Source organism: Pleurodeles waltl, chromosome 8, assembly GCF_031143425.1.
Source record: "Pleurodeles waltl isolate 20211129_DDA chromosome 8, aPleWal1.hap1.20221129, whole genome shotgun sequence".
Classification (NCBI taxonomy): Eukaryota; Metazoa; Chordata; class Amphibia; order Caudata; family Salamandridae; genus Pleurodeles; species Pleurodeles waltl.
This window is the reverse complement of record NC_090447.1, coordinates 1,352,028,023-1,352,051,523: the sequence shown is the minus strand read 5'-3', so window position 1 is coordinate 1,352,051,523 and position 23,501 is coordinate 1,352,028,023. Positions and strand designations below refer to the sequence as shown.

Below are 23,501 nucleotides of genomic sequence, written 5' to 3'. Positions count from 1 at the left end.
TATTCATATCTTTGAATAGCCAGGTTTTGGCTAAATTCAGTGCAGTAAATCAGCTTGTTGGTTATTATTAGATTTTTGGGAGGTGCTGTGATGTCTGTATGAAATTGAAGTCTGAAGGGTGTGATCTGTCAGCACTCTGGAAATAAGCGGATTTCTTTAGAAAATTCAAATTACTCTCTCGGAGCGGCTCCTCGCAATTTTCCCATTAAGTGTAACAACTGTGGATTTCTCTAGACTAGCTAGTCCTATGCATGAAATAATGTGCATGATGTCGCTATCAATGCATTTCTTTGTAATTTGCTGAATTCAAATAATGATCTTCATTATTCAAAGTAGCATATGCCTGTAATTCAGACAACAATTATTAACAGTCTCAATGCCCCAATCATCTGAAATAGAACCAATATTATAGCATCATTCATTTGAACTTTTATCACATAAGGCAATTGCAATGTTCAGTGGTCCCCATGATTTGATATGGAACTTTTTCCCAGGCTATGCCTTCTGGCCCAGGATAAGCTGTAATGTTCTCAGCTAACCTCTTCAGGCTCTGTGCGGTGAAGAGTGTGGTTGTAGCTCACGGACTGCAGGCAAGGCAATTGCCCTTTCAGGGACGTAGTGTGCATTCAATAGCAGTAGAACAATGAGGATCGTTGAAATCCATATGATGAAAAGAAAAGTTACCAAAATGATCCAAGCAAAGGAGCATGGAAGAATCAAATACTTGCCACAAAACCATTGACAAGCATGAAGCAGTCTCGGTCAATAAGTAACTGTAGAAGGAGTTGAAAAGTCTCCTGTGAAATATTCAGAGATTTTAAAATATTGTTAATCTCTCAAGGCTCTCAAAAGGTTGCCAGTTCAAATGACGGAGCGTCAGGTGGAATTTCATAGTAAACCATGGAATTGTGTTGACTGAAGCCACCATCATATTGGCAGTATCAGCTGTGTTTGTTGCACTCAGTGTTCTGCCTAGAGTGTTAAGCTCAGATATCCCCGCTGGGAACTTGATCTAGAAATGTTATTGTTTTGTACAGAGGGTACAGTATTCTGAGTAGGGAGAGACTGGGAGGCACTACTCTTAATCCTTCTTGGTGTCTGGTCTGGCCACATAGTGTTTTTTAACATGGTTGATAGACCCCTGTCTGTTTCTCCTTGAGCCAGGCAGAGGAGGCAGAATAACAGTTATGTTACCTCTTACCCCACAAACAATGACAGGTGGTCTATAAGATGGTTGTAAAGCTTGTTTGTCGTGTATTTATTCCCAGCCTATGTCCCCCAACCTTGGTAGCCCACCCGCCAGGAGCTGTGATAACTTCCTCTTCACAGGTGGCGTCATCAGAGTTGTTTATGTTAGACAGCTTGTCTCTGTCTTTTTGGATACTCTCTAAAACATTTTTTCCTTGTCAAATTTATCTTCATCCGCCTTCTCAAAATTATCAAAGCTAGGCACATACATAGGAACTCCAAAGAGATCGTCGTTTGGATTACGTCCTCTCAGTACTCGTCTAGGCAGGTTATTTAATGCTGTCTGAAATCCATACAGATTATGGTACCAACTAAGACCTGAAGTTAGCACTCTAGCAGTCAAAGCTTGTTTAATCATGTGATTGGCCCTCTCTATAATGCCATTTGGTTCAGCTTTGATCTGGTTGCTGAATTGCAAACAAGCTCACAAAGCACACATTGAATCCCTGTAGGCCTTAGAGGTGAACACAGGAATGTTATCTGAATGAACTGCTCCAATTCACACTGGGCACTGTAAATCTTTTAGAACCGCAGAAGCGCCTGCAAATTCTTTGTCGCAAAACCCATAGGAATCGAGAACATGAATTTATAGCCACCAGTATGTATTTATATTGGTTAACTGAATGGAAGTGACCTACATGATCCAAATAAATCACTTTGAAGGGGATATTTGAGGTCATGAGGGGAGTTAGTGAGGGTCTTTTTACAGTAGAAGGCTTAATCTGTTGACAAATGTCACAAAAACCCCTAGTCTGTTTGTATTAACTAGGGCACCGGTAGTGCTGTATAGCATTGGTACGGTTGCATTTATCCCTACACGTGCAGAGGCCAACCCCTCATGGGCTTCGTTGACTAACTCTAATCTAGACAGATTTTTAGGTTTTATTCTGTCTCCCACTCCTGGTATCGTGACTACAGGACTGTTTTCTGAATTAAGGGCGTAGGAGTATTTGAGAGGAAAACCTGCAGGATGTTTCCAAGCTTGCCTGGTTGCATTTATGGCTGGTAATATACCTGTGTCGATCTTTGTTTGAGATCTAGTTAAGACTGCTACTCTTCTAGGTTAGCTGCACAGTTCCCTTTGGCATGAATGCCATCACACTGATGGCCCAAATTGTGCCTCGCATAGACCAATGGAAGCTTGTCTTTTAAGATAGCTACCTTTCCCGAAAGTTGTTTATTTTTCATAGATCCTTTGAACCCTTTGAGCCTTTTTTAATGCAAATAGGAGGCCATGTGATTATGCATGTTATGCAGTATTGTCACTTATGATTTTAGTGGGGGTACGCGTGTATGCCTTGTAAGTAAGTAAACTTCGTACTTGTAAAGTGCACTCCGACCCTAAGGTATCGAGGCGCTGAACGCATACCTCTGTGGAACCCCTCCTGGCTTTCCCCTGCGAGGGGCCTACTCCTGGGCAACCCCCAAGGTGAAGCCAGGCATCCCAGCGCTGTTGGGGCCGTTGTGGAGATTAAGCAAGCTATTGCCCAGAGTTGCAGAGTGAGACCCATGAATTAGATTAGGCACCGAGGCGAGAAATATCCTGTCTAGGGAAATTGAGCCCAAGAACCGCTGAGGTGGGAATTGAACCCTGGTCCCGGGCCAGATCTCTGCATCAGGGTCTGCCTCTCTAACCATTATGCCACACTTCCCCACAGACTGTTGAGTATTTGTATTTTCTTCCTACCTCAGGTTGGACAGAGCCCTCTGTATAAAAGATACTCTGGTAAGACTTAATGGGTAAAGTGGCTGAAGTTGGAGCAACATTCTGTTCATAATAGAGGAAAAACATGTGTACAAATAGAGGGATCATACTGAAACTTTACATCTGCTGCACTTGAAGAAGTCCACTGTAACAATCTTGGGTGTAGGGCAAGAACATTGGGAATGCTTGCCTTTGTGGCCGCCTCTAATGCTGGTACAGGAGAAGGAATGACGGCACGCTTTCCCTGTGCCAAAGGGCGCTCTTTTAAGATAGCTGTTTGTACAGCCGTCAGGATTTTTTCAATGAAAGCAAAACGTGCTTCAGCCAGGGAATACAAATGAAACTTGTAAGCAATTGGAACGATTTGCCCATCATTGTAGGTCACATAGGTGTAACCACAGTGACTAGGTATGACTCTGATAAATAGGTTGGTTTTGTTGTCCCTCGTTTCAAGCATGTCTGTTTGTAGAGCATGCACAATATCTGTATCTGCGTTCAGCACCTGTTTGCGTGAAAGCATGGGAGAAATCAGGTCATACAAGGGCTTCACTCTCTGTGTAATGAGGCAAATAAGTATGTCCAAAGTTAAGAAATCCCAAAAGGGATGGCAACTTTTTCAGTGTGTTGGGGAGGTTGCAAGGCAGCACACTTCTGAATGAAGTTTGGAGCTAGACCCTTTCCCTCACTGGATAAATCGAATCCTAAGAAGGTCAATACCAGGTAGGCAACTTCGATTTAATTTAATTTAAGTTTTAACTAAGTGATGTTAATATGGTCACCACTCTACCCTGGTCAGGTGTAGATTCAAATCATCGTCAGTTAAGTAGATATCATCAATGTATGACAATACATTGGAATCTGGTTGTAAGATCTCTATGATTCGCTCTGAAAACAAGCCAGGACTGTTTTTATAGCCTGTACCGGAATTAAAGCTGCACTTCATCAAAACTAAAAGCAGTTAGATACTCACTTTCAGGTGCTATGTTTTGACAGAAGAACCCATTGGAAAAATACAGGGTTTTGTATGTTTTTTCGCACCAGGTTTGCCATTAAACCTGTGTTATGGACTTTTTGTACTGCATATGTGTGCATGTGCAAATTCAGGTTCCTATAGTCTAAAATGATTCTATAGGAGCTGTCTGTTTTTTTTTTTGGGGGGGCGGAGGGGATGTGTTCTTTTGGGAAAGAGAAGGCACTATTATGCCCTGTTACTGCAAATGATCTAGTATTGCTTTTATACTACATTTTTCTTCTGGTTTTAAAGAGTATTGGGCTTGTACTTGTAGTTCACTGCATACCTAAGGGAATAACATGTAAACTAGAGGGTTCATCCCACCCTGCTGGATTTCTGTTTAAGCCTGGAGCTTGTCTCATGGCCTGTTCACTGGCATACATTTCCCTGACATCCTCCGGCACTATAGAAGAAAAGGCTATCCTTATGACTTCCTCCTACCCGGGATGCAAAGGCTAGAGGCCAGTATTTTTCCACCTAAATGATGTCATAATCATCAGATAATTGTGTCCCGAAGACTGCTTTTATTATTTTTGGTATGTCCCCTTCAATTTGGATCTTTAGGTTGTAAACCCTATCAGGTGGATTTAAATGTTGAGCTGGAGTGTCGGACCGTATAAAGTCATCATTTGGATTTGCGTGCAGATACCTATGAAGCATCTAATGTACTATTGTGACTTCTGCAGAGCTTTCTAGGAGCGCTGTCACTCAAGTCCTGTTTGACAGGAAGACTGGCAGCAGGATCAACATGTTTTTTAGAAAGTTCTGCTACTTTCTTCTTCTTTACTGGGGTTTTCGAGTCCATTCCTTTCTCCTCCCTCTTTATGCTGACACCAGTCTTGTGTCCTCCTTCAATTTTTCTACTGTACTCCTCTTTTCTTTGGTACTCTGATTGGCTCCCCCTTTCTGTTCCTCTACCTTCAGTGTCCTCAAAATTATATGAAGAGATACTGATCAGGTTTTTACATTTTCATGGTCTCTTAAGTTATAACCACCCCTGCCAGATTCCCGAGAACTGGGTGATCCATTCCATCTTTTATGTATGTCTTTCTGTTTTTTCTTTCCATCTGTTGCAGATTTCTCTTTAACAGAACCCTCAGTGTCATTTTTAGGTTTTGAGTGTGGTTTAACTTGTCGAGTACCCAGTGTATCTCCGACTACAGAGGTATAATTATTTTTGTTAGTTTCAGTGCACGGTCTTGAACCAGACGTGCTCTCATTCTCTGACGTATAGCTAGAATTGAAGCCTCACCCTTAATATTGCCCTGGATGAGAGAGGACACTGTAGAGAAGTTCCCCATTAACTTAATTCCTAAGTCCAGAGCTGGTGCAGCTCCCTGCTCATTTTGTACTTGTCCAAGTACATCAGGGAAGACTGCCAATGAAGGTGTACCATGCATACTGTTGTAAATGCTTGCAAATATGCTTTCCCACCATTCCAAAAGGGAGGCACATAGTATTCTTCTTTAGCCTTGGGGGGCAGTTTATGGATACACTGCTTCTACCTGATTGGTTTCACAAGCTATCCAGAAAGCTATTTCATCATGCTTTGTGGATACTTTTCTCTTGATAGCACTAATAGTCTATGCACTAATGGTTTGTGTTTGTGAGTAGTAGCAGGCCCTGCTGCAACAGCTGGTCTGGAGCACATAGTACATTGTACATATTGTACAAATCTCCTGTATAAGGTGACTGTGTAATTTAACACCTCTATCACCTCAGCTTGTGTTCAGTTGTCAGGACAAGGAATGGGAGTGTAGCCAGCCAAGACTGGCCATGTAGCCCCATTATTCCTCAGAGGCCTCACACTGACATTTATGTGCAAGTGCAGCAACTGACCATCAAACCTGTTTGGTGTTCTTGGTAAGTTAAAGAGATTTCCAAATCTTGATAAGCCCTTTAACATACAGTCAGTTCTACCACTGTATAGTCCTGAAACTGCCCTGAGGCAGCACCAACAGGCTCAAACTCCACCCATGATTAAAATGTCTCAAGGACATATGCTGGATGTGCCGCTATTACAGATGTAAACACCTCCCCCCCAGTGGGGCACCACGAGCTTTTTGATGCGGAGTGACTACTTCCCTGCAATTGACCCCTTTCACAATAGGTGCCACTTGGGTAACCCACAGAATCGTGCATAACCTTTTATGAGTCGAGCTTGACAAACCTATACAAACATACGTGTTCCCTAATCACCTAGTAGAAAGTAACCATGATTATTACAGACATCTCTGTAATGATGTAATAATGGTTCATGTGTGTGCGAATATTGAAAAACGACTCAAGGCGTAACCATAAGATGTCACCCCAATGTTTGGCGCCAACAGATGCATAGGTTACGACTTAAGTGTAATTCTTCAAGGTATGCTTTTCCACCCCCGGGTGTCACAGGAGAACTTGCGGCGATGAATGTGACTATTGTATACCCGCAAAACGCTCTTCAATTTGTAATTGACATGGAAGCAGGTAACAAAGGTTATTTATTATTCACAGTATCACACACACTGTGCTAAGAAAAATTAACACTTTTAGGTTAAAATTATTTATTAGCAGAAGAACAATCTGTTTCTCAGTACATCTAAAACAACTGCACAGAATAATTTAAAAACAGCAAGTATACATGTTATAAACAATCAGAATAAAACAAACATTTCCAGCATGTTTAAAATGTCATTTAAAGTCTACCACCCTAATGCCTATTTCTGTGCGCTACACTAAGAGAGCATGAAAGGCAGAGTAACTTGCAATATATAGTTTCTAAAGGAGATGAGAATACTGCATACCTTGTTGACAACAAAGGCTGTCTTTGTCATCAGTGGCATGAAGATAGTGTTTTCCATGAAGGGCAAACACCTGCTGCAGCAGCAGCAGTCAGTCAGGCTTCTTCCAGGACTTGGCTTTGTCAGCTTCAGACGAGATGTCGCATCTGCAAAGTGTGCTGGCAGTAGGTGAAACCATCTCTGGCAGAATCTTGGGCAATCATCTGGGCGAAGGACCTCCCCTGCAAAGTAGTCAAGTGGTAGTCATTATATACTAAATCTGACGTACGTTTAGGAATGTCTGACATAGATGTTCAGTGTGCATCAAGGTGTGCTTCCCAGACATTTCCTTATGAATATATAAGGAAAACAACGTCAATTCAGACTACAGTATTTTGGTTATATGTCTGTATCGCCTCTTATTAGACCATGACATGCTGAAAAGTAGACATTTGATCCAGACAAATGTTGCTTCAAATCTTGTATCTCAGCCATCAATCAGATGGCTTCATGCTTTCACAATTCTTGGGAAGATAAGGTCAGACGACATCTGCATCTACTCGCAGACATGATAATGATTCTGCATAAATTGGCAAAGACAGCAACTTCTGTTGTTTCAGAGTGAAAAGATGTCCACCATTCATTAGAGGTAGGGCCACCCTAAGATGGATGGGTCCCTAGGGGCTTTACAGCACCTCAAGGTTGTGTTTCCCATCGCCATCACTTTTGCCCGGCACGTGAGTGAGCTTCAAACTCTTTGTATTAACTTGCTGTTCTTGCCGTAAGTTGTGACACTGTTCCGGATGGGTAAATCCACCACTCTGACTAAGAAGAAGGAGCGACTCCATCACTTGGAACTGAAAAATAGCACTGGGCTTTTACATCACTTGTATCAAAGGACATCAGATGGACAATCAATTATTTGTAGGATTCATTGCGGTGAAAAAAAGGCCATTTAGAAGAGGACCCTCTTTGGTTAGATCATACTCTGCTCCAAAATCTGCTACGCCCTGGCTAAAAAGCAGCCTTCAGAAGGCCTCTGCGCCCTTTCCACCAGGGCCAAAGCTCCTACTTCTGCACTGACATGTTGAATTCCTGTCCTGGGCATCTGCCAGGTGGTTCTGTGGATGTCGGTCCATACATTCACGGAGCACTACTATCTGGACAGCTACGTTCATCGAGAAGGGCATTTCGCCTGCTCAGTCTCACAAGACTTCTTGGTATGAACCAATTCACAGACTCACATCCTAATAGGTACTGCTCTAGTATTTATAAAAAGGTGAGGAACCTGTGATTTCAGAAAAACAAGTTAATTACCATTGATAATGCTCTCTCTGGAAGAGACTATCTAACTACAGGTTCTTCATTGACCCTCCCATCCTTTATGTAAATTGGGCTCCACCCATTCAACAGATCCTAAGTCTAGAAATCTGGACATTAGTCAAAACCAATTTGCTGTTTGTGTATGCGTCTGGGGACACAGACAGCCTTAAAAGCAACAGACGTCAGCACATGGAATTGCCTTCTATAAAGGCCTTGCACGTCATTTCTGAAGCAAACCTTCATAAATGTGTATCTGCCACATAACAGCATGCAGAGTTACTGCTCAAACGTTTCTGGAACCAGTCTGATGTCAAGGGAATATTCAAATGGTGAGGAATCTGTTTACCAGAAAGAGCAATACCAAAGGTAAGTAACTTGTTCAACAGGCCCAAAGTTTGCTGTTTACTATGATCCATTGTAGAGTAGTAGCAACTTTCCATATTTTTCTTAGTTTTGTCACTCATGCAGCAGCTACGTTTAATGGTGTTCTGTAGCTTGCATGCTTTTTAGCTTGTATACGTCGTCACTGTGTTCCAATTAAAATCAAACGCTCTTGTGCTAGAGAATTCTTAGCTATTGACTTGGATTTTTCTTTCTAACCCTTTTCCACACCGTATAAGCTTTTTAAGGGAAAATTAAGCTGATGCTAGAATGAAATCTGTACATAGACTTCGGACCTCAATACGAGTTTGGCAGAGGGGATTACTCCTTCACCAACATGACGAATATCCCGTCCAACATATTACAAGTTCCATAGGATATAATTGAACTTGTAATATGGCAGGCGGGGGATATCCCTCACATTTGTATGTGCAGCCCCCTCCACCAAACTGGTGATGAGGCCCTCTGTCCTCTTGCTCTGGTCACCTGCCAAATGTGTGCCTTCCTACCTCATTTTATGTAGTACCTGTACTTCATTGATGTGGACTTACTTCAGGTTTTGGAATAAGAGATGCTGCAAATGCTTTTTTGGACCTGTGGTAAATTGCAGATTTTATTCCATATGAAACTCACTACCTTACCCATTAATCCTGATAGTTGATGACTTCTGTATGATTGTTGCTTTAGGTACCAACTGATTAGTGAGAATTTCAGAGGAAGGCAAAAATATCAACTGGAACAGTGGTGGCTCAATACTGTCTTTCGTCCTTCCTCTCGTTGTTTAATTTGTATTGGACCAGTTTTCTCAAGGTTAAGAAAGATTGCTTTAGATGTCACCTGCAAAAGGTATTGGATCTGCGATACAACATTACAGAGGGGTGCCATTTATTTCTTGCAAATAATAAGTTTGTAATTTGAGAGCACAGTGAGCATTAAAGAACATACTCTACTATTTTCTTCTTGTTTTCACCTTTTTCCCGACCCTGGGTACCCTGCTACCTTTTGGTGGTACTAGGAACTGCTTCTCAAAGCTGCTTGAAAACAAATTGATTTGTGGCCTGGACCATTTTGTGTAATTTTGTGCTTGGGATCGGGTATTTGAAAAATGATCTATATATCCTGAAAGAAACCCATACAGGATTCATAACTTACTGGAGTGTTTAAATTATATTTTTTAATTACTATTTATAAATTACAGAATTTAAAGCCCACTTTGGTATGCCTTGACAATGTAAATAATCTATTCGCATTCAGCCAAAATGAAGGAAATGTATTCTTCTTTGACAAGTTTAAATCATACCATTACAATTTGGCCTGATTTCACAATTTGTTGTGTTGATTTTTGCATAGGTAAAATGATGCTGTGAGTACTCCAAATGACGGGTAGATTCATAATTCCATTTAATAAAGTGGTGCACTTTGGATATCCTTCTTATTTTTGTATGGTGATTATAAATTCTGATAGAAAAGTATTTTATTCAATTAAATGTTCATTAACAAATAGGCTCTGACAGGTATATTTTATACAACAAATACAGATAATGGCAACCTTAAATCAAATTTGTATTTTGTTGTGAAAACTTAACTGTTTAATGAATGGTGATATGTCTCTATTTTCTGAAGGCTGGTGTTTCAAAGCTAAATGAAGCCAAAGCCTTGGTCGATGAATTAAAAAGTAAAGCAGGAGAACAAAGTATTTTGCTGAAAACCAAGCAAGCCGAAGCTGATGCTGCCCTTCAAGAGATTACAGTATCCATGCAGGTGAGCAAATGTATTCCTTTCCTGGTTTGGTTAAGTTTAATGAATGTACAATAGAACCTTTCCTACGAGGATTATAATAATATTAAAACTGATAATACTGAAACTTTTTTGTTACTTGTTGAGGAACCTGATAAAACATAGACAAAAGATCCAAGTGTTGCTTTTTTCAGAGCTAGATACAGACAGCTTTAGATGTCTGCAGGACCTTTTGTTCCCACTTCCTTAAGACATATTTGCAGGGTGCTTTGACTTCACTCCAGGTGATTTCTCTCACACCTCATGCTGTTAACCTTTTAATGTATTATTCTACTTCCTTAGGACAGCATTCGTTACACTGCATGACAGACTTTATTACATCTAAATAGTACACTCAGTCATCACACAAAGATTTTTTGTCAGACATTTTCCTCTGAACATGTATTTATTCTTCAGCACTCTCCAGACCTTTCATTGGTGAATATGATGTATTAGTCTACCTATGGAGTGCTTTCTTTGTCACTGATTCATGCTAGCAATAAATGAGCATAAACTGGAGACATACACTTTTGAGAAGATGATTCACAATGAGCATACCCAGAAGACTGATTACATTTAGCTGGAAATGCTCAGGAGCTGCTTATGACGGCTACCTCTCTTATGCATTTGTGATTACTGTTTATGCTCTGAGCAGGTTTCTTCTGTTGAACATTCTCTGATTGTGTGGTATGCTGCAATACTGACCTAGTAAGAATGTCCTGGATCGCAGTCTGCCAATTATTATCTGTCCACTGAGGTTTTAAGAATGAATTGTTTCTTTTGCATCTGTTTCTATTGTATATGCTCTGTTGGTGTATTTACTTCAGCCTGTAGCCTCAGTGAACATGCTGTAAATCATTCATTGACGATCTAATATTACTTCCTGTAATTACGAACTCAGTTAATGTCACATTTGTCATATGATATAGCATTATGGCTGTTGCTGTGGCTGTTAACTTTTCTTATGACATAGGACCAAGTGGAACATGAGGGCCTAAAACATGGCAGAAGGCTTTTAATGACCGGCATAGAGGTATACAGAAAAGCTGTAATCCACTGAGGGCGCTTATTTTCTAAATGAAAATGGGAGAAACAATAAAACAAACATTTGAATGTTGGAACAGAATATCCATACAATCTATTATTGGCCCTCTGCCTCTCCATTGTCTTAAATATAGCAGAGCTCCCATCATTCCTAGTTTCTAATATTAATGCCAGAAATCAAGTAATTCTGATGGATACAACTACCTGTGGATTCCTCACCTAATGAATACTCCCATGGCGCCAGCATTCGACGGAAATCTTCTTACTAGTCTCTGCACGTCGACGAGGACGTCACTCTAGCCCACGCGACGCCGTCTGACGTCATACAGGCAATAAGAGGTCCTCGACGACGTGCGGACGTCAGTTCCCTTTTTTCCGTGCATTCGAAACGGTTATCTTCGAGGGAGCAACTGTTACTTTTGTGGTTACAGTGTATTTTTGCTGCGTAGTCTTTCGCTGTGGTAATAATGTCGCAGAGAAAGTCTGGATTCAAGCCTTGTCGTGAGTGTGGAGGCAAGATGTCGGTGACGGATCCTCATTCCGATTGCCTTTGGTGTTTGAGCTCCGACCACGACGTCTCGACTTGTGATTCATGCCAACACATGAATCCGAAGGCCCTCAAAGAACGTGAGGTGAAGCTGTTTATGGCAAAATCGAAGGAGAAGCATCACAAGAAGTCTTCTTCTCCAAGACATCGGCGTCATCGAGACTCCCGGCGCCGTAGAGAATCTCGGCGTCATTCGAAGGAGACTCGTTCCAGGTCTTCGGATCGGCGCCGAAGGACATGGGAGATTAGTCCCACGGTTACGCCGCATCCTTCGACGCCGTTGCCCTCTCCGGCGTCTCCAACTTCACCTGGACAGGCGTCGGTGATTGAGGTATTGGAGCCTCAGGTGTTTTCTCCGGCGCAGACGTCGAGGCCGGCGTCGGGGTCGCCTCCGAGACAGGCACCTCAGTATCCGGCTTTTCCCACCCCTGGAGCCGATAGTTCCGCATTCTTGAATGCGATGTATGCCATCTTCCAACAGATGGCTCCAGGGGGTGCTCCGGAAGGGCCTTTGGCCTTTTCTTTGGGTGATCCTGCGCCTCTTCGGCCGGCACCCTTTATGCCCTTTCTCCCTTTTGGGAACGTGGGCTCGGCGCCAGTGTCGGCGCCGGTGGCCGCTCCGGTGGCTTCAGAAGGATTGGCCCCGGGGATTTCCATCCCGTCGACGTCGGGATTTCGGCCTGTGACTCCGGTGGGTCCATCTGCTTCAGCTGCTCTTTCGTCGGCGCCGAAGTTACCTGTGGCGCCGGACGCGGCGTCGGTGGCTTCTGAAGATCGGCGCCGATCTTCGACTTCGGCGGAGGCATTGTCGACTCCGCGTATTGAACAACGACTTCATTCAAGGAGACGTGCTCTCCGTGTATTAGAGGAGCAGGAGTACCAACGAGCCCTGGAGGAAGGAGAGCTAGAGGACTCGGGTGATGGGCTGCGTGGTCTGGAGTCGGCCAGTGGGCTGGACACTTCCCCTGAGTGGGATCTTTCGTCCCCGGGAGAATATACTGAGGAGGCTGCTTCCTTTCATGCAGTGGTACGGAAGGCAGCTCGTTTTTTGGACCTGCCTTTGCCGGTGGTGGAGGCTAAACAAAACCTTTTAACAGAGGTGTTACATCCGGCCTCCGCTGCGGCAGAGCCTCTTTTGCCATTTAATGACGCTCTGCTGGATCCGGTGTTAGAGGTGTGGAAGAGGCCGGCATCTTCCCCAGCAGTTCACAGAGCCGTGGCCAGGAGGTATCGGGCGGCTCCGACTGACCCTGGTTTTCTATCTAGGCACCCTACGCCGGAGAGCTTGGTGGTGCAGGCCTCCTGTTCATCCAAGTCAGCGCCTGGTTCTTTCCCGACGGTGCCTGGGGACAGAGATTCTAAGAAACTAGAGGCGCAGTCCAAGAAGATTTTTTCGTCCTGCAGTCTGGCGTTAAAAGCCACTAATGCAACCTGTATCCTGGGGAGGTATATTCATGCTCTGATGGATGACATTTCCTCATCGTTTACAGAGCTTCCCCAGGGTCTTTTGGATCTTGCTTCAAATGCCCAGGCTGCTGCGACCCAGATTATCCAGACGGGACTGGATACCACCGACTCGGTAGCCAGAGCAATGGGCACAACTGTGGTGGCAAGGAGACAGGCCTGGCTCCGTAACTCGGGCTTTTCTGCGGATGTACAGTCCACATTGTTGGATCTCCCGTTTGATGGGGACAAACTGTTTGGGGCCAAGGCTGATTCGGCCTTGGAACGTTTTAAGGAAAGCAGGGCCACGGCTAAGTCGTTAGGGCTCCAAGCTCCTTCTGCCACGGCCTCTTCCAGATTTTTCAGGAGGTTTCGTGGATTTGGGCGTGGCTCTTCCTCCTCTTCCTTTCGGGGAAGATATCAGCAACCTGCCTCTTCCCATCCCTATAGATCTTTTAGGGGGAGAGGTAGGGTCCGCACCAGAGGAGCCTCTCAGCAGCACTCTGCCTCTTCCTCATCCTCTGGCGGGGTGCAGCAGGGGAAGCAGCCTTAGGCTTCCGCCATTTCCCACTCACTCCTCTCCTGTAGGGGGAAGATTACAGCATTTTCTCACAAAATGGAAGACTGTTACAACGGACACGTGGGTTCTCAGTATTGTGGGAAAAGGCTACACCCTTCCCTTTCGGGAGTTCCCACCCCTCATCCCGCCCCGCCCTTCTTATTGTTCAGAAGAGCACCTCCTGTTGCTAGAACAGGAGGTACAAGTCCTCCTTTCAAAGGGCGCGGTGGAGTTGGTCCCAGAGCAGGAAAGGGGTCGAGGATGTTACTCAAGGTATTTCCTGATTCCCAAGAAGGATGGTCGTTTGAGACCAATTCTGGACCTGAGGATCTTGAATTGGTTCCTCAAGCAGGAAAAGTTCAAGATGCTGACCCTAGCACAGGTGCTTTTGGCGTTGAACAAGGAAGACTGGATGGTGTCTGTCGACTTGCAGGATGCTTACTTTCATATCCCGATACTCAAGTCACACAGGAAGTATCTCCGGTTTGTGGTGGGATCGCAGCACTATGAGTTTGCGGTCCTTCCGTTTGGTCTTACTTCAGCACCTCGAGTCTTCACGAAGGTGATGTCGGTGGTTGCGGCAGAACTCAGAAGGAAGGGGATAGCAGTATTCCCTTACTTGGACGACTGGTTGATCAAAGCCAAGTCCCCGGAGCTTGTGTCGCATCATCTGCAGTCAACAACCCAGTTGTTGTTCGACCTGGGTTTTTCGGTGAACGAGCCCAAATCTCACCTAGAGCCCTCTCAGCGCCTCCTGTTCATAGGGGCAGTACTGGATACAACATTGGGTCGGGCCTTTCCTCCGCCTCAGCGGATTCAAGATATTCAGGATTTGGTTCCAATGTTTCGAAATGGAGCGGTAGTTCCAGTCCTCAAGGTCCTTCTTCTGCTCGGTCTGTTTGCCTCCTGCATTCTGTTGGTCACGCATGCTCGCTGGCACATGAGGGCTCTTCAGTGGTGCCTCCGAAGGCAGTGGTCTCAACACAAAGGGGATCTAGAGGGTACTGTCAAGATCTCCAGAGATGCTGCTGTGGATTTGAAGTGGTGGATTGCAAGCAACAATCTTTCACAAGGAAAGCCGTTCCAGCAGTCGCCACCAGTGGCCACAGTCATAACGGATGCTTCCACTCTAGGGTGGGGAGCTCATCTGGGGGATCTGGAGATCAAAGGTCTTTGGTCTCCAGAGGAACAGATGTTTCACATCAATCTGTTAGAGTTACGGGCTGTACGTCTGGCTCTCAAGGCCTTCCTCCCTTCCCTTCGTGGTCAGTCGGTACAGGTCCTAACGGACAATACTACCACGATGTGGTACATAAACAAGCAGGGAGGAGTGGGGTCGTAGCTTCTCTGCAGAGAAGCTCTTCGACTATGGTCCTGGGCAAAGGACCATCAGATTTGCTTGATAGCAAACCATCTGGCCGGAGTCTTGAACGTGCGTGCGGACAGTCTCAGTCGCCATTTCTCGGCAGACCACGAGTGGCGTCTCCATCCAGATCAAGTCCGTTTAATCTTCCAGAGGTGGGGGTTTCCTCGGATAGATCTGTTTGCCACTCGAGAGAACGCGCATTGTCCGTTATTCTGCAGCCTCCAGTATCCGATGCAGGGAGCGTTGGGGGACGCGTTTCAAATAACCTGGTGCGGCCAGTTGCTTTACGCGTTTCCTCCCATACCCTTGATTCCTCGAGTATTGAGGAAGATTCACCAGGACCGGGCTCTAGTCATCCTAATAGCTCCGGATTGGCCAAGGAGGGTATGGTACTCCGACCTTCTCCAACTCTCAATGTGCCCTCCGCTCCGTCTCCCTTTCAGGGCAGACCTCCTCTCGCAGTCGCAGGGGCAGGTTCTACACCCCAACCTCCAGAGTCTGCACCTACATGCCTGGAGATTGAACGGGGCAACCTGAGTTCCTTCTCTCTCCCACCGGAGGTAGTGGATGTTATATTAGCGGCCAGGCGACACTCCACTAAATCTATCTACGCTAATAGATGGTCTAAATTTGTTGCGTGGTGTGGAGAGAGGCAGATTGATCCTTTGCATGCTCATCTATCGGACGTTTTGTCTTTTGCTCTGTCTCTAGCGCAGAAAGGTTGTGCAGTGGCTACCATTTAGGGTTATTTATCGGCCTTGTCAGCCTTCATATGTCTTCCAGACCAACCATCTTTATTTAAATCCCCTATTGTTATTAGATTCTTGAAAGGTCTTCTAAATAAATATCCTCCAAAGCCATTCATTATGCCGCAATGGGATTTGTCCTTGGTCCTGACTTTCCTTATGGGGTCCCCTTTTGAACCTATGCATTCTTGCCCCTTAAGGTATTTGGTTTTAAAAACAGTCTTCCTGATAGCTATAACATCAGCAAGGAGAGTGAGTGAGTTGCAGGCCTTATCAGTAAAGCCCCCTTATACAACTTTTTATGGGGATAAGGTGGTGTTGAGGACCAAGGCTGCTTTCCTCCCGAAGGTTGTTTCACCCTTCCATTTGGCTCAGGCAATTACTTTGTCCACGTTCTATCCTCCGCCTCATCCTTCCAAAGAGGAAGAAAGACTGCACCGTCTGGACCCAAAGAGAGCGTTGAGCTTCTTTATTGATAGAACAAAGGATTTCAGGCTGGAGGATCAGCTGTTTATTGGATACGTGGGCAAGAGGAGAGGAAAGGCAGTCCACAAGAGAACACTATCCAGGTGGGTTGTTCTTTGCATTAAAATCTGTTACTCTTTGGCAAAGAAGGATCCTCCTGAGGGCATTAGAGCTCATTCCACCAGAGCTAAGTCGGCCACTTCGGCCTTGGCCAGAGGTGTTCCTGTGGTCGACATCTGCAAGGCCGCAACTTGGTCGTCCCTTCACACTTTTGCAAAACATTACTGTTTGGATTCTGAGGTTAGAAGGGACGGCCATTTTGCACGGTCAGTGCTGCAGGATTTCTTGGTTTGACCATTTAGGCACCCACCGCCGGGCGTGGTACTGCTTTGGGACTCTATTCATTAGGTGAGGAATCCACAGGTAGTTGTATCCATCGTTCTTCTCACCTTTTCCCTTGTCTTAATGCGGTAATCTCTAATATAATTGCCCCAGCCTGCTTTATTGTCCTATGATATGCTAGTTATGTGACATCTTAACTTGTCATGATTTTTTTGTGGAACTGGTATTGGTACAAACTGTTAAGTGAACAAAGTTTTAGGTAATATTGTCATTTTAATAATGTCAATCAGTGAGGGACAGCGTAGTTTACATACCGATTTTAGTTGCTGCACCATTTCACCTAATTTCTCCCCGGAGATTGGCTTGTAAATCTGAGACATGCTCTGTGGCATCCAAAGTTCTGGATATTTAACCTTGTATTTACGTTGGTATTTTACTTGTCAGTACTTCAGTTAATACTAAGTATTTAGTTGTTAGCTTACTGAAATGATTACAAACATTTCTATTTGCTACAAAGCCCATTGCTCTGATTTACAATCACAGATAGAGCCCTGCTTAACCAGTTAGCTAAGACGGTGGCATACATTTTAGTGTCTGTATTCGGCAATGAAATCGGTGGTACTTCACTTATCCTTCTTTCTGTGATTGAAGCGTTATGACCACTGAATGAAATAAGTCAATAATCAAAGGGATCATTCCAGCGGAAAGTTTTATATGTAAGACATTTGGAAAGCTATTAGGGCCAGGGACATTGCTGTTGAGCACACATGGCCTAGCAACTAGAGCTACCAACATTGAAACTGGGGACCCAGGTTCAAATCAGGGCATCTGCTCAACATCCTGTGATTCTGTGGAACTCACTTCATCTTCCTTTGCCCAGAATTGTGTAACGTAATCTGGTTCTTTTGTAACGCACTTTGATTGTTAGACTTGGCATCCCCTAACTTCTTGCCTCTGCTTCTCAGATTGTTGATGAGTGCTGAACTCTGTTTTTGCTGTTGTTGATACTGTGGGCACTTTACCACTGCTAATCAGTGCTAGAATGCAGGTGCTCCTGTATAAAATGTATGTGTAATTGGCTATCCTCGATTGACATATCTGATTTACTAGTAAGTCCCTAGTAAAGTGTACTAGAGGTTCCCAGGGCCCGCAAATCAAATGCTACTAGTGGGTCTGCAGCACTGATTGTGCCACCCACACGAGCAGCCCTGTAAACATGGCTCAGACCTGCCACTGCAGTGTCTGTGTGCAGTTTTAAACTACCAGTTCACCCTGGCAAGTGTACCCACTTACTAGGCCCAAACCTTCCCTCTTTATACATGTAAGGCACCCCTAAGGTAGGCCTTAGGTAGCCCCATGGGCAGGGTGCAGTGTATGTTAAAGGTGGAACATGTACTGATGTGTTTTATGTATCCTAACAGTGAAATACTGCTGAATTCAGTTTTCACTGTTGCAGGGCCTGTCTTTCGCATGTGTTAACATGGGGGCTGCCTTTAAATAACTTTAAAGTGGAGATTCCCTTTGGGAACAGGTAGAAATGTTTAGTTTGGTGTCTCTGAACTCACAATTTAAAAATACATCTTTTAGTGAAGTTGGTTTTTAGATTGTTATTTTGCAAATGCCACTTTTAGAAAGTAGGCATTTTCTAGCTTAAACCATTCTGTGACTCTGCCCGTTTGTGGATTCCCTGTCTGGGTCAGTTTGACAGTTGTTCTGTTTGTGAATCCCCTCTACACAGTAAGACAAAGGGAGCTGGGGTGTAGCCTGCATATCCTGATGAGCCATCTGTGCTAGAGTGGAGGGAGGAGTGGTCACTTACACCTGAATGGGCTGTGCCTGCCCTCTCACAATGCAGTCTGGGGCCTGGCCTGTGCAAGGCAGGATGTTGCAAACAAGAGAGACTTCCCTTTGAAGTTTACCAACTTCGAAGGCAGAAAAGGGTATAAGTATTGGACCCAAACCCCCTGAAAATTAGATCACCTCAAGATCACTTCTGGATTTAAGATGAACCTCTGCCAAGGAGAAGAGCTGGAGAGCTGCAGAGAAATGCTGCCCTGGCCTGTGATTGTGCTTTGTTGGGCTAATCTGCAGTTGCTGCTTCTGCCTGTGAAAAGGGGACATAGACTTGACTTTGTTGTGCATTCCTACTTGAGAGGTATCCCCAAGGGCTTGGAGTAGAACATGCCTCCTATTTTGAAGCCTCAGGGACCGCAAAGAGTTCACCGTCCAGTTTTGAGTCCTCATACTGTGGACTCTAGCTTGCTAGAAGGTACCATTCCAGTTCCTGCGCCCCTGGATGTGAATTCCTGGAGAAAACCTGTGTGATGACACCAGACGGCGCTGTGCGACTTTGCTAAGGATGCCTCTGCACGGAAACCGCAAAGCTGCCTGCCCCGAAACCATGGACCTCGTAGAAGCGGAATCACCCCAACGACTCTGCAGACCTCGGGTTTCCGCAACCACTGATCCCGCACGACCTCGCTGAGATCAGAGTGTCGTAAGTCTGACGTCCGTGACATCCGATGCTATCGCAGCGCCTGCAGCCCTGTGACTTCATCGTGAGGTCGCCCCACAACATTGTGACTTCGCCGGTCTTCGTCTCTGCTGGAACCATGGGACCGACACCTCGCAACCGACACTGCCTCACCTCCACCACTCTGCAGTAAGGACCCCGACGCCTCTTCACGATGCCTCTACTCCTCTGCCCCATAGCACTGGAACTGATGGCGCATCGTATCCTGCGACGCCCCGCTCCCCAACTCCGTGCACTGCCTGTTTTCTACTTTTTTACAAAGGTACTGTACCTCAGAGTCCATACGACTCCGTAAACGGCGCCAGTGGCGTCACATTGTAGGAAACGCCTCCGTCTCGACCCCGCTTAACATCAAATTGCAGCATTTGTGCCTCAAGGCACTATTTTTGTGTTTGTAAGTGCTAAAATCATATGTTTAATTGTGTATTGTGGATTTTTATCATATTTGGTTTTGCTTATTTAGCTAAAATAATTACTATTTTTCTAAACCTGTGTTGTCATTTTGTAGTAGTTCACTGTATTACTATGTATTTTGGTACAAATACTTCTCATATTGTCTCTGAGTTAAGCCTGCCTGCTCATGCCAAGCTACCAAGGGGGTGAGTGGGGGATAACTGAGTGTGATTCTCCTTTACCCTGACTAGAGTGAGGGTCCTTGCTTGGACGGGGGTAACCTGACTGCCAACCAAAGACCCCATTACTAACACTGATGCTCTTGGTCTAAGTTTGCGCTATATGAAACTGCAAAAAAAAAAAGATTATTTCCATCGCTGGTCATCACTGGTTTAAGTTCCTCCTTTACTTGATCTTCTGGTATTAGTAGTAGTACTATTGAATTTACATATTTTGTGATATTCATTTTCACCTATTTAGCTTGGTCGTACTATAAATATTTTTACTACCTACGAGCTTCCCCCTTAACAGCCTTGGTACAGCTTTTTGTTTTGGCAAGTTTGTCCAGTATTAGCCTCAAATCTTTTGGAGCACCTCGGGTGCATGGCGTTATCATGTTGTCACCTTACCTACCTTGCCTCCCCATTTATACCATTAATGCTGCGATTTATATTCTTACGGTACATAGCTTCAAATGTGAGTTGGTTAATTGTGATTTATACTTACTTAATCTGTTGGATTTCCTCCTGGCCAGCATTTGACTATTTTGTAACCAAATGTTGCATTTCATTTTTTGTGTGTTTTCTGTTTACTCATCTGCTCATCTGTTCTTTAAAAAAAAAAAAGAGTTATTTTACCTCAACTATATGCCTTAACATGTAGGTATTTGAGTTGATTGCATATTATGGGTTCAAATCTAACAAAGTCTTCCCAATATCTTAGCACACATTTGTTTGGATTTGAACAATAATTGTTTCCATACTGGGTGTTCTGATACCCTATTGAAGTTCCTGTTTGATCATCTAAGCTTCTTGCATTTATCCAGGTTTGAGAGCGACTCAAAGCAGACAGAGAAAACAAATGTAGAGTAGGCGTGGAATGTCGTCTTAAGTCAAGGTAGATAATTTATGTTCTCTTTTATCCAAGATTGGGTTATCTACCAAGTTGAAATCACAGGTGATAGCATACAGAAATTGGAACTTCATCAGTGTTACTAAGAATTTATTATGGACACTGTTCTTCCATATTTTAAACCTAGAAGCCAGCATTTGAAAGTGTTTGTTTAATGCCTGCTTACCTTCGGATCACACATATATAGGTGATGGCCTCTAGCATCTGTAACACAGAGCTTTTCCAATGATACCTATAACCTTCTTCGTGTTTGCTGTTTTACTTCTACACAACCCCTCCTTGCAGTGTTTCAGGGCGATACTGGTCTTGGGGTGCTTGTGTTCCGGTTCAGGCGCTATGGCTTGGACTGTTCCTATTGCAGCAGGGTCAAGAATGATTTGCTTATTGCTGGGTCCAAACAGAGGTGACATAGGTGGCAGAATAATGATGGACTGGGGTGAAGCCCGAATAATTATGAGCGGCTGAGAATATTTTAAGCATTCAATCCATCATTTGTTGTATATTTCCTTGGCCTATTGGCACTGGAGGTCCTCTAGACAGGCTGAAAAAGAGGAGCCCAGTTAAGTGCTGCTTTCTCTGACCCCAGTGGTTCTTTTCAGATTTGGTTTTATGCATCTTGCCCTCGGTGCCATGCTCTAGCCACCAGGAGTGTTGTTATCAGGCCTCCTGGCCTGTAAATATTTAGCACTTTTCAGAAGCTGATTTTCAACTGCCTTCTGTCTGATGAAGGTGAGCGCTTGAACTCCTGTCCTCTTAAATCCTCATAGACTGCTGGTAAGGGTTCTTGGCAGTACTATGGACCTGCTCCTCTCTCTGCTGTCCTGGTACTTATTCTTGGCCTGGTATCTGCCTCAGCAGCACCCCATGAATCTCAAGCAAGGTTACCCTCCTTTCCTGCTGCTCCCCATGCTCCATGGTCTCCTGGCCAATTGCAGTGCACCTGTGTGACCAACTGGATTGTGGAGTCCCTTTTAAAGGTCACCACCCATGAGGCCAGTTCCCAAAAGTTCCACTTTAATGCTGTCCTCCAGGGTCCTCAGCAAGTCCATCCTCCTACTAGTTTGTAGGATAGTACAGCTTACCCTAGAGACACAGGTTCACAGAGTTGAAGTCAGTACACATCCAAAGTGTCCCAACACTGTAGGCAGTATTCATCCATGAAGGAGGTGTTTGCCCTCGGCTCCTACAGATTCTAGTGCTTCTCTCTGTCTGTCTTTTCAGCACAAGTTTTTAATTGGGTGTGAAAAGTTCCAGAAAGTGGACATCTATGACTGATCCTAAAATGACACATTATCACTCCACTCCTGTCCCATCCCTCAAGCACAGCATCTTGCGACTTATCATGGTGGTGAATTCAAGTTATCTGTGGTCACAGATCCCTGGGATCCCTAGGCCCACCACAAACTGCCACCTCCAAACTAGTTCCTTCCCACCCAGACTTCCAAGATGTCATCTGGAGAAAAAAGTCTGGCTGCTTACCTATTGTTTTTCTGGGAAGGTCTTGTCCAGGTTTTCCAGGAGGTGTAAATGGAATTATCCTATGCAGATTCTGTTCCCACTCTCTTCCTCTTCCTGGATCAGCTTCATCATCCATGTTATTCCTCCCCGGATGGGCCTATTGTGTAAGGGAGGCTTTGACCTGCTTCTGGCCAGCTAAGCAATTAACTTGGACCAGCCCAGCAGAGTAGTTCAAGGCCCATATCTAATTAAGGGCTATCTCAGAATAATATGAACAAAACCCAAAGTACACGAAGGAGTGCAATTTTGCCCAAATTGGTTTTATACAGGGAGTGCAGAATTATTAGGCAAATGAGTATTTTGACCACATCATCCTCTTTATGCATGTTGTCTTACTCCAAGCTGTATAGGCTCGAAAGCCTACTACCAATTAAGCATATTAGGTGATGTGCATCTCTGTAATGAGAAGGGGTGTGGTCTAATGACATCAACACCCTATATCAGGTGTGCATAATTATTAGGCAACTTCCTTTCCTTTGGCAAAATGGGTCAAAAGAAGGACTTGACAGACTCAGAAAAGTCAAAAATAGTGAGATATCTTGCAGAGGGATGCAGCACTCTTAAAATTGCAAAGCTTCTGAAGCGTGATCATCGAACAATCAAGCGTTTCATTCAAAATAGTCAACAGGGTCGCAAGAAGCGTGTGGAAAAACCAAGGCGCAAAATAACTGCCCATGAACTGAGAAAAGTCAAGCGTGCAGCTGCCACGATGCCACTTGCCACCAGTTTGGCCATATTTCAGAGCTGCAACATCACTGGAGTGCCCAAAAGCACAAGGTGTGCAATACTCAGAGACATGGCCAAGGTAAGAAAGGCTGAAAGACGACCACCACTGAACAAGACACACAAGCTGAAACGTCAAGACTGGGCCAAGAAATATCTCAAGACTGATTTTTCTAAGGTTTTATGGACTGATGAAATGAGAGTGAGTCTTGATGGGCCAGATGGATGGGCCCGTGGCTGGATTGGTAAAGGGCAGAGAGCTCCAGTCCGACTCAGACGCCAGCAAGGTGGAGGTGGAGTACTGGTTTGGGCTGGTATCATCAAAGATGAGCTTGTGGGGCCTTTTCGGGTTGAGGATGGAGTCAAGCTCAACTCCCAGTCCTACTGCCAGTTCCTGGAAGACACCTTCTTCAAGCAGTGGTACAGGAAGAAGTCTGCATCCTTCAAGAAAAACATGATTTTCATGCAGGACAATGCTCCATCA

At 44.6% G+C, this 23,501-nt stretch overlaps 1 protein-coding gene across 2 annotated transcripts in view; it reads left to right on the top strand.

The window, feature by feature from the left end:
• Positions 1-23,501, top strand: part of DYNC2H1 (dynein cytoplasmic 2 heavy chain 1) — a 1,541,159-nt gene that overhangs the window by 739,284 nt on the left and 778,374 nt on the right. For both annotated transcript variants that reach the window (XM_069202358.1, XM_069202357.1), the window contains exon 55: positions 10,055-10,192. In XM_069202358.1, the coding sequence (XP_069058459.1) occupies positions 10,055-10,192 (138 nt within the window). The remainder of the gene's footprint in view (positions 1-10,054; positions 10,193-23,501) is intronic.